Source organism: Taurulus bubalis (genome assembly GCF_910589615.1).
Source record: "Taurulus bubalis genome assembly, chromosome: 1".
Classification (NCBI taxonomy): domain Eukaryota; kingdom Metazoa; phylum Chordata; class Actinopteri; order Perciformes; family Cottidae; genus Taurulus; species Taurulus bubalis.
In genome coordinates, this window is record NC_136589.1 from 8,123,366 (window position 1) to 8,140,780 (window position 17,415).

At 39.9% G+C, this 17,415-nt stretch overlaps 2 protein-coding genes across 2 annotated transcripts in view; one reads left to right on the plus strand and one right to left on the minus strand.

Moving 5' to 3' along the window:
• The window catches only part of fancm (FA complementation group M), a gene marked incomplete at its 5' end in the record, with an annotated part of 38,610 nt that overhangs the window by 17,425 nt on the left and 3,770 nt on the right, over positions 1 to 17,415 (minus strand). The gene's annotated exons all lie outside the window — the stretch shown is intronic.
• Positions 3,738 to 13,464, plus strand: soul3 (heme-binding protein soul3). The gene is made up of 5 exons (XM_079229747.1): positions 3,738 to 4,118; positions 11,697 to 11,791; positions 12,514 to 12,655; positions 12,803 to 12,986; positions 13,141 to 13,464. The coding sequence occupies exons 1-5, from the start codon at positions 3,890 to 3,892 to the stop codon at positions 13,310 to 13,312; spliced, it is 822 nt and encodes a 273-aa protein (XP_079085873.1). The 5' UTR covers positions 3,738 to 3,889; the 3' UTR covers positions 13,313 to 13,464.

A 17,415-nucleotide genomic window follows, 5' to 3' on the forward strand; every position in this document is an offset into this window, starting at 1 on the left:
CCTGGACAATCTCACTGGAACAACAAGTAATACAGTAACAATCGAATAGAACAGAATAGAGAACCTACTTTCCCTGTTATGTGAAAATATTTTTAATTAGGCCTTCCTCTTAAAGTGGAAACTGAGAAGTCCACACGTCCCATATCAGCTCAAAGTCCGCCTGCCTCTTTGAGGTGAAACCCCAATGTGCGTTATCAAGCTTATATGAACAAAAAGCAAAAAGGGTTCAATTACAACCCTTAATTCCACTGACCTTTCAGAAAACATCAACAGCTATATCACCGAGACCTAAACATTCTTTCATGAGAGGGAGAGGAGGCCAGCCCATCTGGTCAGGACTGTGCTTCATCACATATGATACGGTTCCAACTTGATAACGGATCACTAAACAGGTGGTTGCTAAAGACTGGTCCAAAAACATTTAACAAAACTTAACTAACATAAAGGATGCAATGTCTTAATTCAAAGTATTACTACGCTTCTATGTTTATTTGTAAAGTAAAGAGTGGAGAGATATGTTAAGAGTTTTTTTTTTAAAGGTACGTCAAGGTTTTTATATTTGGGACTGAAACAATTATTATTTGCATTTTTTCTAATTCAAAGTGAACCTATATTTATTTATATGTGATGCTATTTTTTTGACAAGATTATTCAATCATAGTGGTAACAAGTGTAGTAAATGACAAACCCCTGATGGAGATGAAATGAAGCAGGAGGTTTAATTGCATAATGCAGGTCTAATTTAAAGAAATGACAAATGCCCACAATACGTTACTATAACCAAGGCGACGTCTTAATATGCGTTAAGCTGAAACCGTGTAAATACTTTAAAACGTGCTGCTGTTTATCATGTTTTGCTGGCAGCCTAATTGTGTCCCTGCAGAATGGTGCATTCAGGGGGACTGGAGCCTGTAGCTGCTCATATTGGGTGTGAGGCTGGATCCACACTGGATGAGTAAATCTGTTTTATAGAGAACCATCAAAACGCTCACAATCGCTCATACGGGGCAACTTAATCTCATCAACTCAACATGCTAAACATTGCGTCTAAATATCCAGATGTTAATGGGCTACAGTCACTGTGTGGACGCCAACAAACTGGCATGCATCCCTTAGATGTCAGCATGTTAACAGTAATATGCATATTTGTTAGTATGCTGACAAAGCACAGCTTCGACTGATGAAAGTCTGACCAAGTCAAAAAGACAGAGGATTACTCATTTTCATTCAGATGACATCATGACCTTTTCTCTGGCACCACCATTAGGCTCACTTTACACCTTTGGCCTGTCTACATGGCTGTATCCATCCAAGTCCTTTGTGTTTCAGATTTACAGTGGAATAAGCACAACTATTTTCTGTATCAATAAAAACACTTTAATATGAAGCCTTCTGCAGCCTGTATACTAAACAGTGTGTGTGCGTGTCAGAGAGAAGCAGACGAGACCACAAGCTGTTTCCAAAGGCAAAATGTCTCTCTCTCTCTCTAGTTAATTGACAGGTGGAGCTCAATGAGGCAATGCATACGCAGCGGTCAGGTCCAGATTATGAGATTACTTAGACAAAAACAGCTACCTCAGTAATCTGGTGCCGTGTGGAATGCGGACAAAGGGCACAAAGAAAAACTGATCAACTACAATTTCATAACTGGTGTTTTTTCTTGTTTCCTACACTCTGATTAGCACCGTCTGATACTTTTAGCTGGAGCTGCCAAGAAAATTATTATTATTATCATTATTATTTATAAAGATAGTAGAGTCAGAGAGAAAACAGTAAGGCAGTTGAGGGAAAAAAATATTATTTTACTAAATATGACGCAATTAACACCTACTCCCTAAATCTTTCATGTAATGGTAATACAAGGATTATTGATGACAAAAATACTTTTTGCAACCTACCATACCTGGCATTTTACTATATAGCATTAGAAAAAGTCTGATTGTATGGCACACATTCCAGATAAACAAAAAGAAGAATGAACAAACCAGGAAGAATATCAGTATTCTTCATGGATAAAGCAAGAGCTTCAGACAATGGCAAGAGGAAGAAGGATTTGAAGGAAGTTAAAGGCAAAAAAAGAGTTGGGAGAGGGAGGGGAGAGCCTCACTGAGCATGCTCAGCTAGGGCCAACAGTTGATTGGTTGAGGGGGCCATGGAGCTAAGTGACGTGGTAAATCGCTGAAAAGGCCAGTCTGTAGGCAGTTATTAATATCAAAACCAACACTAAGCTGAATTCTCACAACTGCATGTCAACAATGGGAGGGACTTATTGGTGTGTGTGTGTGTGTGTGTGTGTGTGTGTGTGTGTGTGTGTGTGTGTGTGTGTGTGTGTGTGTGTGTGTGTGTGTGTGTGTGTGTGTGTGTGTGTGTGTGTGTGCGCATGTGTATGTGCGTGCAGGGCTGTCTCTACGTGCAAGTTGAAGAGTGCACCATGGTGGTTGGCTGTTGCAGTGACACAGATCAGAGGAAATCCTGCTTAGTCAGTTAAAGTTTGCTTATTATCCTCCCAATGGTGCGCTACATTTTTGTTTACCATCTGCCACAATTAAAGACACATTATTAAAATAAAGACAACAATTTATTTAAAATGCATTATCAACCCTCTTTTTAAGGTCTTCTGGTCTTTGTGTGCACATAGCTCATTGTGTGTTTGAAGTGTGTTGCCATGAGACTGTATTCTCTCTCCAATCACATTTACAGAGGCAGTCATGGCCGTCACACAGACAGAATTATGTACATGCACACACGCTCCAACACTCGGTGTTCTGTTGTTAAGACATTCATCAATTTCTTAAAGGGTCGGGATGCAAGTGAACATATGTGTTCAAGCAAGCAGGTGGAACTACACAGGGTGTTAGGCTATATGAATGAGCGACATGTAAAACTGAAACCAGAAAGAGAGCACCTTTTATTACAATACAAGTAGACCAGAAAAGCAGCGTCTAGTCTAGTTATTGATTCACCGATTAGTCGGTTAAAAGATAAATTGAATAACAAAAAACTATTTTGATAACTAATTGAGGATTTAATTTATTTGTAAAAAAAACAACAAAAAAAACAAATCCAGCTTCTCATATACAATAATTTCTTGGAAATGTAATACCTTTGGGTTTTGGTCAAAGCAACTAACCAAAAATGCTATTTTTGCTTTGGGAGACATGTTGCACTATTTTCTGATATTTTACAGTGTCACAGGTTAATCAAATAATCAAGACAATTATGTAAAGATGAATTGATAATGAAAATAATTGTGAAGAGTTGCAGCCATGGGCTAAATAAAGCACACGATAAATAGACATCAGTGCTCCCATATAACAAGGATCACTAAATGCACTTTAAAGAACTACTGCTGAGATGCTTCTGTTCAACACCAACGCGTTTGTTATTGTTTCCATCTTGGCCCTTTTCTGGGATTAGCACTGGATGAAACATCTGCACGCGGGCGGGGGTCTCGCGCCTTTATCGCCTCGGGCAGCAGGGAGGAGAAAGGGGCGGTCCTACGACCCCGCAGCGTCACGTGCTCCGCCCTCGTCTCCTGTAAACATCACGTTCACCTCCAGCTAGAGAAGTCACTCTGCTCCGCGCGAGCGAGAGAGGGAGTCAACTTCTTTCTCGGTTATTTGGCGAATATTACGAAGGGATGCGTCTCGTTTAAAGTCCGATGTACCACAGGCCAATACGCATACTGCTCAATGCGCCGAGGAGAGCTTCGTGGTGCCTGGTTTGTTGAACAGAAAGTAGCGGCTGCCCCGATCTGGACGAGCAACGCGCCGAGGTCCGAAGGGAAAAGGACACTTTGACGAGTTTCGCAGTTTGTTTTGATTTCCCAGTCAAACCCTTTGGGGTACTTTCCCCTCGGTAGGCAGCGACGAGTCTGACGAGCAGCGATATGGATCGAGGTGGCTGCCAGATGAATGGCGGTAACGGCAGCGGCGGCGACGGCAGCGGGCCCGACCAAACCGGGATGATCACGCTGGAGGACCTGGAGTCTTTCTCGGAAGACCAGCTGGATGACTCGGGCAACAGCCTCGACGAGGAGGATAAAGACATGGACGATGACCGGCTGCTGCACTACTGGCAGGAGGTGGCGAGGGGACACCAAGTGGAAGTTGCTCAAGGTAAACCCACAAATAAATAAACACGGCATGGACGAGAGAAGTACAAATAGTCCCTCCTATTCGAGCCATCTTCTTTGAGACATACACTCAGGTGAGGTGTCAAAACAACAACAAAAACAAAAGAAATGTTTGGCTCCTTCCTCAAAGCATACCATAATACACATGACCTAGTTTCCAGTGATGCACATATATAGATAAACCAGGGCATCACATCCCCTGTGTGTGTTTTCGACTAAAACGGATGTTATTAAGTCAAAGTTAAATCATTAACCATGCAAGGCCAAACTTCTTGCAGGGTGACGGGTTGTAATTTAAACGGTCAAACTACAGCAATAACAACAAGTTGTGTTTCCTCAGTGTGATCATCGGACACTATCATTTTAGTGGCTAGAAGTCTGCAATGTCAGAAAACACCTGTGGTTTTTCTATGAGTAGTTCCATAACTTAACTGCAAAAAGAAAAATGTTTGTCTATTGTGATTTGCATGGATATTTGACTATCTTCTTAGTGAAAAAAAAAACAATTGGGAAAGTGCTGTCACACTTAACGCACAGAAAACAAGGGATCTCAAGTACAGTGAGGCGTTAAGAATAAGCATTAATATTGAGCTTGCATGTTTTTAAATCAGGTAAATCAGATGAGGTTATCAGACATGTACTAGCAAGCCCCCGTTCCTCTTGTGGGTTGAAATATTCCATTGGTACCGTATTATCTCACAAATTTATCTAAAACAATAAACTTTAACAAGGAAAAAAGGAAGGAATATGGTCCAAAACTAAATCAATAATAGTATACTTAATAATATAGTACTACTATAACGTGTTGTGTCTAGCAAGTGGCTAGCTTAATAGAAAATAAAGGATGAAATAAAAAAATATGTTATCTGTAGTTTTGTGTTGTATTCAAAGTGCCCCGGTGGCAAAAAAATAAATAATAACCTTGCCATTTTTGCCAGAATAGTGCCTCTCATGAAGTGAATGGTTGTATAGTGTTGGTAGTTCTAGCATACTTACTGCAATATGGAATTCCTGAGTTTATTGAAATATTTAATTATTTCAACAGTAATCTAATAGGCAAAATGTTTTCCATCGTCACTGTTCAAAGCTACAGCCAATGAAGAGCTGCTTTGTTTAGCTGGGAAATGCAGAGGATAATCTGATAAATAAAATAGGCGGTGATAAACACTGGCTGCTCACACTTTTACTTTTTGATTTTGCACCTTTTCATTTGATTGTTATTGTTTTTTTCCGATAGTGAGATTGTTTTAAATACATCTGTAGTAGTTCAATGTTTATCTTTACCCAGTCCCGTTTTGTTGTCCTTGTTTTTAGCTTGATATCTATTTCCGTACCTTGGAAGCAAAAGGAAAACCAGAGTCAAATTCCTTGTATCTGTACACATACTTGGCCAATAACTCTGCATTCACATGCCATCATGCCGACGGACCGAAGGAAAAACACATACAGCCAGACACCTATTGCAGGGTGCAAAATGAAACCTGCATGACAATATTTTGCTAAATTGACAAAATAAAATGTATTAAATAAAATAAACTTGCATACTATTTTATGTAATTCTAGTATTAAATGTTTATCTTAATATTCTATTGCAAACTACAAAGAGCTTTCTCTCTGTGTGCAAGAGCTACGTAACACGCGGTTGTAAATTCTGTCGCTAAGGACGGCAACCGGTTAAAATATTTTAGTCTGATGGCGCCCACCGTGGCTGACGTCTTTGCATCGTCCTCCCGACAACAACTTTTGTTTTTTATTCATCTATTTATTCTAAATATAGAATGGTAGCGCACGCATAAGTGCAATATGACAGAGATGCACTTCTGGAGATCGGAAAAGCTCTTCTGGAGCAATGCATAGTGCACTTTATACACTGATTGTGCAATACTGTTATCATATTTTTGTGCAATACTGTTACTATATTTTGTGCCTTTTTTGTTTTGCCTTAAGTTTATTGTAATTCTGTGTGTTAGGAGGACCCAGCAAAATAAGCTTTTCGTTGTACAGAGTAACTGCCTGTTATCTGTGCATATGACAATAAAAATATCTTGAATCTTGAATGCCATGTACTGTTCCCGCTGCTGGTATTCTCTGCCCTAATTTGAATGTTCTTAAAATTAAAATGATATCCAGTTTGCCATCTACCATTTGCATAATCCCTTGTGAATGCAACATAGAGCTGATTCTGAGCCGACAATATAGCTTATATTTTAACACCATCAGCCATAAGACTGACCTGGTATTTGTACGGTAAAGTTGATTCAAAAGGTGCAACTTTTCACCTTTCCAAAATGAAGGGCTCTATTTGCAATAACTGGTGGAATCTTAATGTTTTGTAAACTTGTGCTACATTCAGACGATGACTGCAGATTCACAGACAGACTGGGGCATGAGTTGTTCTTTTCTTTTTTTAAAAAGGTCAAAGGTTGCCAAACTAAGACAAACTCCAACTGTCTGCATGTCCACATTTAGCTCTTTAAAAATAGGTCTTAAAGGAATACAAAGACAGCCACATGGCGTTGAACTTCTGGCAAACAACATTCTGGTGAATTACCACTAACCAAATGGATTAGACTGTGGATCAGGAAATGCGCATGCGTGGATTGCCAGACCGACGCGGGCCCTTAATGTTTGTATAAATGGAAAGTATGTTTTTCCTAAGGCCTCGAAGTGTGTCCGAGCAGTCTTATTCCTTTGCTTGATAAACTAACTCGGCTCAACCTATCCTCACTCATCTGGCAGAGTTGTGGTTGGTGGGTCCCTATATTCATGATCTATTTGCAAACTAACAGAAATGTGGTTGGGACGGTCAAGGTTGACCTGTTGTGCAACGCCTAAACCGAAAAGATGGCCTCCAGCAGACCAATCCAGTGTCTGACTAAGGGATCAGGGCCTCCCCCCTCTGAGTCGAATAGTCAACAAAGCGGTCGACTCAGATCTCTTACGTGGATTTGTTGTTCTTTATGCTTTTTCATGTTCAATTACTTATTTCCAAGAAGCATAGAAACACGTCTCTGCAAACATGTATGGTCTGAATTTGTCTAATTTGGCATTTGCAGTCTTTTTAAAGTGGTCACACAGCTTTTGAAATAATTAACTTGAAAGTGTTATTGTTGCAAAATCACAAATGGGGTAAATAAGTGTTTTCAGTCACTGATATGTCTATGGCCTCATCTCCAAAGCCTATTATCATTCTATTATTTTCTCTAGAAAATTGTTGACCTTACTACTTCATAAATACCTAAATTCAGGAGTAAAACGTGTTATACAAGTCCAAACGTGCTCACAACAACAGCAGGTTTTTCAACTCTGCTAATCACAGACCTTACACAGACACAGAAAAATAAACCCATTGACCTAAACTTTAACAGTTTTTTTTTTTGTTGTCCTTCACCTTTCAGGGTCCAAAACATTAACAAAGTGAACATCAAAGCTTTCTTTTAGTTCAACTTGTGTATGGCTAATACTTGTTAATACTTGTTAATACTTTTTTTTTTAAATGAAGCACCGTCTACGTGTGACTCATCACCAGTTTAATATGCCTAAAAGTAATGAGCAGTTCAACCAATGTGATCATTTCCCCTTCAGCTTGTTAAAATAGTTGTTGAATCATTGAAAGGCCAGGAATTAGACAGAAGAAAATGGGAATATTTTGAGAAAAGCCAGACGAAACTAATAACATTTTGAGAAGGAGACTTTTGTGTGCCCACTGAGAAAACACAAACTGGCACAGTCTCCTCTGGCTGCCCTCAGATTACGGCACTAATTGAAGACTGAAATCACTTAGTGGGGCTTTCTGACTCGGGGGGATTAGCTACCTGTCCTGTACTGGTACTGAGGTTGGGGCTGCTAAACCCTGGATTACAATACTGTTGTTAAGGAAACAGGTCAAGGCCATAGTAAACTCCTTTGCCCTAATTGGAATAAAGAAAAGTGGACAGGGTTGATGTTTGAGCTCTTATCAGTTTTTTGATTGGCTAATGCATTAGCTAATGCTACATGCAACTATAACGCCACTGTAGCTACTAACTAATTATGTTTACAGTCAAACGGTGGCTGCGAACAGAAATCTATGATCTGCAACTATTTTACATCTTTGACTGCAGGGCTCAACCATAAGTCTTGCCAGCTTGCCTGTGGAAAGTAAAATGGCACGTCGGGCTAGTAATTACCCATCCACAGTAGTAGTCTGGCGCTCACGAGAAAATGTCGACGAGTAAAGACAAAGTTTGTGACCTGTGCCAGCAAGCTTTAGTTTAGTTGAGTGGCTTTAGACAGGATGTGGGTGAAAGTCCAAATATGTATTGATATTCAATCAAGCTTTTTGCTGGAAACAAAGACAACATTATTCTCAATGGATAAAAGGAGAAGTAAAAGGAGGTCAGAGGAGCAGAAATCCTCAACTGATGCGGATACACAAAAGGCTTCTTCTCACTCGCAAACAAGATCGGATTTACTGCTCCAAGAGTGCTTTCAAATGGCCATTTCACCGTTTTAAACTTCCCATAAGTGAACACCAAATGAAACGTTAGCAACAAAAATGTATCACATCTTTGTCTCCCTTCATAAATATTGATAATAAATGCCTTCGCACACCCAAGAAACTAAAAACAAATGAAATCGAGTGTTATTGCCAAATGTGCACAGACCGTACTCAATTACATGATAATCTTTCTTCCACACTAATCGGTTGAGACAATGTGGACATTTTTCTATTCGGTAAGATTACAACAAGTATGAGCATGTTTCAGAGGTCTGTACCCGACAATATGCTCTTTCTCTGGAAGCACATGTTAATAATCCAGGCCAGTCAACACCTTAAACTTTACCCGCTGTGTCTGCTAGGTGTTTATGATGACATGCAGAAAATAGACACACCCCAGGTTTAAAATAATTAACTCAATCAACTAGTCGAATGAGAAACCATAAATAGACTGGTTTGAAATGTTGTACACAATGTCCTACTTCTACACAACTGTTTGACTATTGTACGTTACATTGCACTGTATCCAGCGTCGGAAATACGAGGGCAAAGGGCAAAACTGCCCCTAAGAAATATAATTTTGCCCCTGATTTCACTAGGAGAAGGACAAAAAATGCCCCCATAATTTCCTTTAATAATTATGATCATTTAATAAACTTATAAATTAGAAATGTGCCGTCCGCGTTTAAACAAACCGTCTGGACTTCCTGTCACTCGTAGCGCCGCTGCTCGCACAGCTGTGCTCAAAGACTTTAGAAAAAGCATCAAACTGGCTAGCAGCGCTGGAAGCGGCCGTCATTCAGACACACTTCCTCGCGTGACATCCACCGAGCTGTGTGGCTACGGATAATATTATAAACCCAGACACGAGGGTGTTTGACGTTCCGATGTTTTGGGGATTTTCACAACAAGTATAAAGCAGAAAGAGAATTGTTAATAGTTGTTTAAAAAAAATTGTAATAACAATGAATTACTACAAAGAAATAAGAATACAATTGAACATGATTGTCTGATTTATGTTTTCTGTTTGTTCAAAAAAATCTAAGAAAAACACTTTGAATCTGTAGACTACTGCCTAATAGTCTTATTGTTGACAATTGCTCATATACTGTAAGCCTAAATAAGTATATTTATTATTTTGAACAAAGGTTAAATGTTATTTCACAAGTTTCAAAAAGTGCCCCCAATTTTTATTGAAATGCCCCTGGATTTCAGTCGGTGGGGGCAAAAATTGCCCCCTAAAAAATATGTAAATTTCCCACCCCGACTGTATCATGTCATTTTTAACACATGAAAAGCCACAAATAGACTGTACTCAACACTTACTATAGCGAGCAAGACTCTACTCTACTATTGTAGTCACTATGTACAGTATTTATGCAGTTTATTTAAGCTCACCTCCAAAACTCAGACATAACATACATTTAGTATATTATACATATGCTAATTTAATAACAACGTGCATTAAACACTGTTTGGAAAGTGGTGCTAATGTGGAGTATGAGAGACTGAACCCCATGCGAAGTATAGTTGGTTATATGACGAAAAGAATATCTCAATATTATGTGCCGGAAAATGAACATTGTGGACGGGAGGTTAGTGGAACAGGGTGAAAGTGGGACGTGTTTACAGCCCCGTATTGATTAGAAAGCACAGGTACAAGGGCATGTTCACTGTTCTGCGTCGACACTGAGCGGCTGCCATAGAAACTGGTGATGAGTGTGCTTGGCCGTGCGTGCATTACGTGCCCTCTCTGTGTGGATAAACATGCAGCGGTTTAAATGTTTTCTTCCCCTCCTTCACTCTGTGGCAGTTAATATTTTACTACCTCAAACCTTTGTGCTCGTTATTCATGCTGAGACAGCCCTCCTACTGTGTAACCTAGATTTCATGAGATCCTGCTGAATAGGTTTCGTACTGCCGAGAAGTTCACACTCTCATATACACACACACACACACACACACACACACATTTGTCAAAGGATTGATCACCTAAATACCACAGATCCCTCTGACCCAGTTTTCCCTCATGATATTGATTGACAAAATTTGATTGAATTGGGTTCCCGTTGAGTGACTTGCATTTGACAGTTCAATGGAACACAATGGCATTATTTAATCCGACAACGTGGGCATTATCATCACAGAGTGATGTGTTGAAGCTGTTAATATTTAATGCAATGACAACTTAGTAGATGAGTTGCTGCTGTGGTCCGCTTGTAGCATTGTGCAATATGGGCCACCCTCAGTTTCAGACATGGCCACACACGGCTAAATGATATCATCATGTGTGTAGTAAAATAATCTATCGCAAATTTAAATACCTGTGGTTGGGGATAAATTGTAATCTAGCCACGGTTCCATAAGGGGGTAAACTACATTGATGCATAAAATGCTCTCAAACCTGATTAAAATTTTGGAGAATATTTCAAATACCAGTATTAATACAAGTCTATAGATCTGGCCTTGGGCAGCTTTACTCAGTGTTCTCTCCATCAGCTCCAATAAACATTACTCTCCTGGCTAGGGCTGCAACAACGAATCGATAAAATCGATTAGCAAAAGTGTTGGCAACGAATTTCATTATCGATTCGTTGTGTCGCGCGATTATTACGGCAGTCATAAAGTCGCGGCGCAAAAAAAAAAGAGCGGCGCAGAGCCGCCAGTGTGTCTGAGATTGGAGTGAGAGACTGAGAAACGCTGAAGTCGTGATCTTAGCAAAAATAGAACATCTTGGATGTGACGTGTCGAGTCTTGGCCAATCAGCGTTAAGATGTCTACAGCGGCTTCATTTCCCTCAAACTCTATATGCAGCGCAGCTTGATGCAGACCTGAGATGAGGTGGAGCTGGGCCTGGAGGTTTCGGTCAAAACAGACGTGAGAGGAGCAGTGCAGCTTCCCACTGTCCCAGTATTTCATACATATTGATAAAGCAGGGCATGCTAAAGCAGCCTCTACTCCAAGGAGAGCAATTACAGTAAAAAGGCAGATGTAAAGCATACATGTGTATGTTTTTAGTATTAGTCCATTTTAATCTAATTTGCCGTTTAAACTTATTAAGTGTTGTTTGTTTTTTTACAGAAATGGCAGAGCCCATTCAACAGCTAACCACCAACAACCAAGGACGTAGTAGCAGAGAACCCATCCCTTTCACACTCCTTGTACGCAAAGAGAAGGTATCCATCTGACTTTTACTACTTTGACCACAACAAATATTGTACAGGTATATACAGACACATTTCTATACATATACATTTGTATGTTCTGTATAAAAAAGGGAAAAGCTATCAAATTGGTGAGCGCTTCTCTGCGAGTATGGGTCAGATATTTATTTTTGACAAGATGGTCGTGTCACCCAATACAATAAGCCATTTAAACGCCTTAGGGGGCAGTATAAATAAAAGAGGGCTAATTGGTTTAACTTGAGTTAATTAGTTAATTAAAACTTGGCTAGAGACTGCGGTTAAACAAAGGACAATCATGGCACCTTTATTCTTAGAGCAGGTCTCAGTGCCTTGTAGAAGGACAGCATGTTGACAGGAAGCATACTTCAACCAGCAGGTTACAGGTCTGAGTAAAATATATTTAATGTACGAAACAAAGTATTATTTTCATCACTGATTTAGCTATGTAAATAATTAGAAATGTTCAGAGATTGGAAGCGTCGCTGTAACCGTATGTCATTTTTCTGGATATTTAACATGAAGTGACTGACAGAGTGTTTACTGCCAGTCTGTAAAACTTACTGATGTAGCTGATTAAACAGGATTCAATTCCATCATCCAACTGTAATAGCAGTTGTTACAGGACACAGTTTCATAAGACTTGATTCAATTTAACACAGTAATCACGAGTTCCTACAGTTCTAACTCGTCTTTGGTCATCTGTGCTTCTTCAGTGTGGGGAGCTGCTGTGGGAGAAACGCCAATACGAGAAGGGCCACTGGGCTTGTATAAAAATGCGTGAGGAAACTTACGAACAGAGCATCTGCTATGGTTTCATGAAGCTGATGAGATACATCTGCCAGCAGAACTCATTGGGTAAGTACACCAGCAAGCAACCATTACAAAAAATATCCACAGTCTTGTCTTCATTATCATTTGTTGATGATAATCCCAAACCAGTATTTTTTTCAGGCTAGCCTGACAGGTAATAATGACAGTTTACCATTTCCTATACATCTCTAGGTGACTACCTGGGCATGACGCTGCCCATCATCACAGTGGTGCGCACAAATGAGAACCATTCTGTGATCTCCCATGATGTCACTGTGGCGTATTTCCTTCCCATTGAACATCAGGCCCAACCCCCACAACCTAGTGACAATGAGATCGCCATAGAGATCTGGCCCGCCACTACTGTATACACAAGGTCAGTAGAAAATTAACTTTTACTATTCCTAACTCAATTCCCTCTTCTTGTTTGTATCGATGGCTAACATTGATTGTTAATTATTGATCAGTAGTGCTAGAGCGAATTAAAACTTGATGCCCCGTGCTCATGCACCACTCCCTCCTTCTTTCAGGCCCTTTACTGGTCCCACCAATGAAGTGACCATCGTTAATCAGATCAATGCCATGACTGAGCAGCTGGACTCCCCCAGTGTGAGCGCCAATGACTCGTTCATTGTGGCCGGCTACACCAACCCTGCTCACGTCAACCGTCAGAATGAGATCTGGTTCCTAGAGCGACTCTGAGGGAGAAGAAGATCGTGTTGTGCATCATCGTATCCGTGACCCTTGAGCCTCATAAAGACTCCCATAACACTGCCGCAAATCAGCTACAGCCTCAGGTGCAACCCAATCTTTATTCACCACTTCTACCTGAAAAGACCACCAGCCCCCACACACCCCAACACAGTTGGGGCCTGAAATAAACTCAGGCCAATCCTCCATTTAGATAGATCTCCTCATTTCACCCAAAAGAACTGAACCAAACCACTGCCATACTTTCATGGACACAACTCAGATGTTAAAGACACAATGAGTAGGATTTCTCATTCAAAGTTGGCCCCTCCTCTTCAGCTCAAAAAGGGGCACGATGCTCGCCAGTGGGTGAAAGCAGAGCCCAGGTCTTTGGACCGATCTTTCTCCACATGGCATTTCAACCTCGCTATATTTGCGTAGGGGGGGGGGGGGGGGTTCTGCGCTGTGTCTGCCATTGCCCAGAAATGTCTCAAATACAGCCAAATAATAAAACACAGGCATAGGACTGGGTCTGCAAATACAGACACCGGCACGCACTTTTAGAGGCTCCTAGGTGATGATTGAGGGGGATTACTTCTGTACGAGTCTTGTTTTTTACAAAATCCTACTCGTTGTGCCTTTCTGGTGAAACATGGCATTTAACTCCTGCTCTTACATTGAGATGGCTGAAAAGAACCATTTCCTAAACACAGTGCCCTCTAGTTGACAGTTGAAATATTTTTAACTCTTCACACTTTGAACACGGATTGCTGTCATTAAAAAAATGCAGCCGCCTTATCGTGCTCCCTTTCGGTTTGTTGCTCAGCTACTTTGTCTCGTCTTGTTGAGTGAAGATCAATGCACACAAAAAAAAAAGTTTCTCTTTCATTCTCTAGCTTGCTGTGGTGATTACAACTCACTGTTGATCCACTTTTTCTTTGTCTATGGACTAAATGATTCACTACAGGTCACACTGCGTAACTACTTACATGTTTCATCAGAAAGCGCAATATTTACCAGACCATGACCACCAATCAACAAATCAGTCATTAAAAGTTGCTGGGCCACGAACCTAACCCAATCAAGGGTTCTTTCAGCCGTGGGTTTGGGAAGGGGATCTGCAACAAGCAACACAAACCAATAGACAACACCCAGGCCAGAACTGGTGGCTTCAACAGTGAATAAGCTCAACACAACAGGTGACACTAGTTTAGAAAACAAACACATGAACATAACATGTGTGTTTGTGCATGTATGTACAGCTGCAGGGAGGGTAAACACACACAAAGGACACACTTCTACAAACCAAACACTGAAAAACTCACTGATGTTACAGCTGAATGACAATCAAAAAGTAATTATTGTAAAGCATTCCTCATTGCAAATCTATTCACCCATACGAATAGTTACTTATGTACCTCTTTCTCAGCCGTTTCTACTTGCTACTCTGTGTTAGTGTTTGTGATTAAGACTCAGACATGCCGTCTGTGGATAGCTGCGGCACTGCAGTTGTGCTCGATCTGGCATGTGCATTTCCCGATCCACGCTCCATTTCAGTTGGTAGCGTTTAATACACCATAACGTAGTTTGCCAGGAGTTCAACTTTATTTGGCGGTCTTTGTAGTCCTTTAAAAAAGCAAATGATTGAAATGTGGTTAACGCCAGATCTCCTCGAGAAACCTCTTGTCAAAACTTTGTTATTTTCTTGGCAAACCAGTTAGAGGTGCACCAACTGAACTGGATTTTGGAACAAAACTGGAGCACGCTCAGTCGTACGTCCGCGGACATGGGGGGGGGGGAGACGGCATTTACGTTACGTGGGCCAAAGCGGACCCTCGTGTAAAATATGAATTAGCCATTATTAATTCACGGTTGAATTGCAAACACCAATTGCTGCTGATTGGAGACAATACAACCAAGTAAAGATATAGAGCGCAGAGAACATCTTTACTGTGATTATAATCTTTTTGTTAAATAGAAGCTGAATTCTGTTTTAGTACAAACTGTTTTTAAATGGTACATTGCCAATATAAGGAGAGTCTATGAAGTCATAATGAAAGATATATATATTTTATTTTTTCTCTTACTAAAACCTACTACCTTCTACCTCCTTCTGCTTAATGGGTCATGGCTATCTGGATCATGGACCATGCCTACTACTCATTATATGAATAATTTCTGTCACATTCATTGAATGTGCTGTAACTCCGTTACGTTATTCATTCTGGCCACATGACATCTATTGCTTCTGTCCATCCGGGGAGAGGGATCCTCCTCTGTTGCTCTCCCTCAGGTTTCTTCCCCTTTTTTCCCTGTGAAAGGGTTTTTACTATCTTTATTGGGGGAGTTTTTCCTGATCCGATGTGAGGTCCCGGGATAGGGAAGTCATGTGTACAGATTGTAAAGCCCTCTGAGACAAACTTGTATTTGTGATGTTGGGCTATACAAAATAAACTGAATTGAAACTGAATTGAATTAAAACAAACTAATGCAATTCAACAAAAACTAAATGATACACATTAAACCAGCTACACCTAGAGTTCACCTTGTAATATAGGAATGTTAATGCTTTGGAAATGTACAGTTACTACTTGGGTGCCAGTGGAATAGGAATGGAGCTAGCCAAATCATCACTGTGTGATTTACCAGGTCAGGGGCATCCTATGAAATGCTTAGGCGTTCTGTTATTGAGGCCTATTAAATGGGTGTGAAATTAAAAGTGTGAGCAAATTGGTTTCATTTTATTTAATCCACATCAAATTGTAAAACAAAGAAATTAACAGTTAATAAAGTTAGTATTGGGTTGGAAAGGTTGCCCAGAGTTAAGACATCCAAAGAATTTATTTTGCATTAAATGATTGTATAGTTGATATGATACTCTGACAACAGTAGTGTAAAGTAAACACTTCCAAAGCCATTATATATGTGGGTTGGTTTTCCCTTTGGTTATATGGGAACATCAAGTGTGAGTGTTTCCTTTCTTTTTGCTTATTGTTTTAGTGTTCTGCAAAAGTGTGCTGTTCTGTGAAAGTTAAAGTTCAACAGCGAGAGCTACTGTGGTTTTCTTTGTTCAATAAAAATGTGCTTGTCTCCCATTTTTTGAAATGTACAGTGATTCTGAGTTTTATTGGACTCTTATACACAGTTAACATTATTCTAGGAGTATTACCAATATATATCATAAGACACATGGTACAGGCAAGCTCATCATGAACCTCTTATTAACAAAACTGATTGATTTCCTTTCACCTCTTGAGTATCCTTTGGTAAACAGAATTTTAATTATCGGGAAAGAAATGAAGTTAAAATCTCTTCATATTGAATTAAATCCCCACATTTTTTATATTTGGGATATAAATGTAGATAACAATGTATTGTTACTTAAAATGTTAAAAAAAACATTTCGCTTTCATACTGATACATACATACGGACCAACAAGTACTGTACACTAGCCAGACAATATCCCTGAAAAGGTATGTATTCCTTTGTATAGGCTCAAATGTAGAAAACGGGGACACACAATACTTTGTCCTTAAACATATACCATAACTCCTTTCACAGAAACAGCTGGTGCTCAGTTACTAAAGCATAGTAACATGATGAGTTCTCACAAGCGGGTCGCACACAACATGATATATCAGAGTGCAGGCGCCTGCACAATGCAGTACTCTGTATAGTATCTGACAGAGACACAAGTTTCAGATAATATTATCATAAATATGAAAACAGAGCTTGTGTGTTTAAACTGTTTTTTTTTTTTTTTTTAAGTACAGATTGCTCTGCTAAACTTCAGCACATTTGTTTCAGTAGATAACAGAAATCATTTTCGTCCTTTTTACTTTCAATTTATTTAGAATCCCACTAAAACGTAAGCTCTAAATTACACCATCAACGTCCACTACAACAAAGCAACAAGAGTGTAATGACATATCTCAGCACTAGCTTTGACACAGTGGACCATCCACGCTTAATCAAAATCACAGTGCTGAGTCACAAGAAAACAGAAAGCTACTTCAGTGGTTAAAAGGGCAAATATTGCTCCCTCTAATGTCTGTGATAAAAAAATGGGCCACAAGCTGGGGAAAAGCGTACAACTGAGCCCCAAAAACCTGTC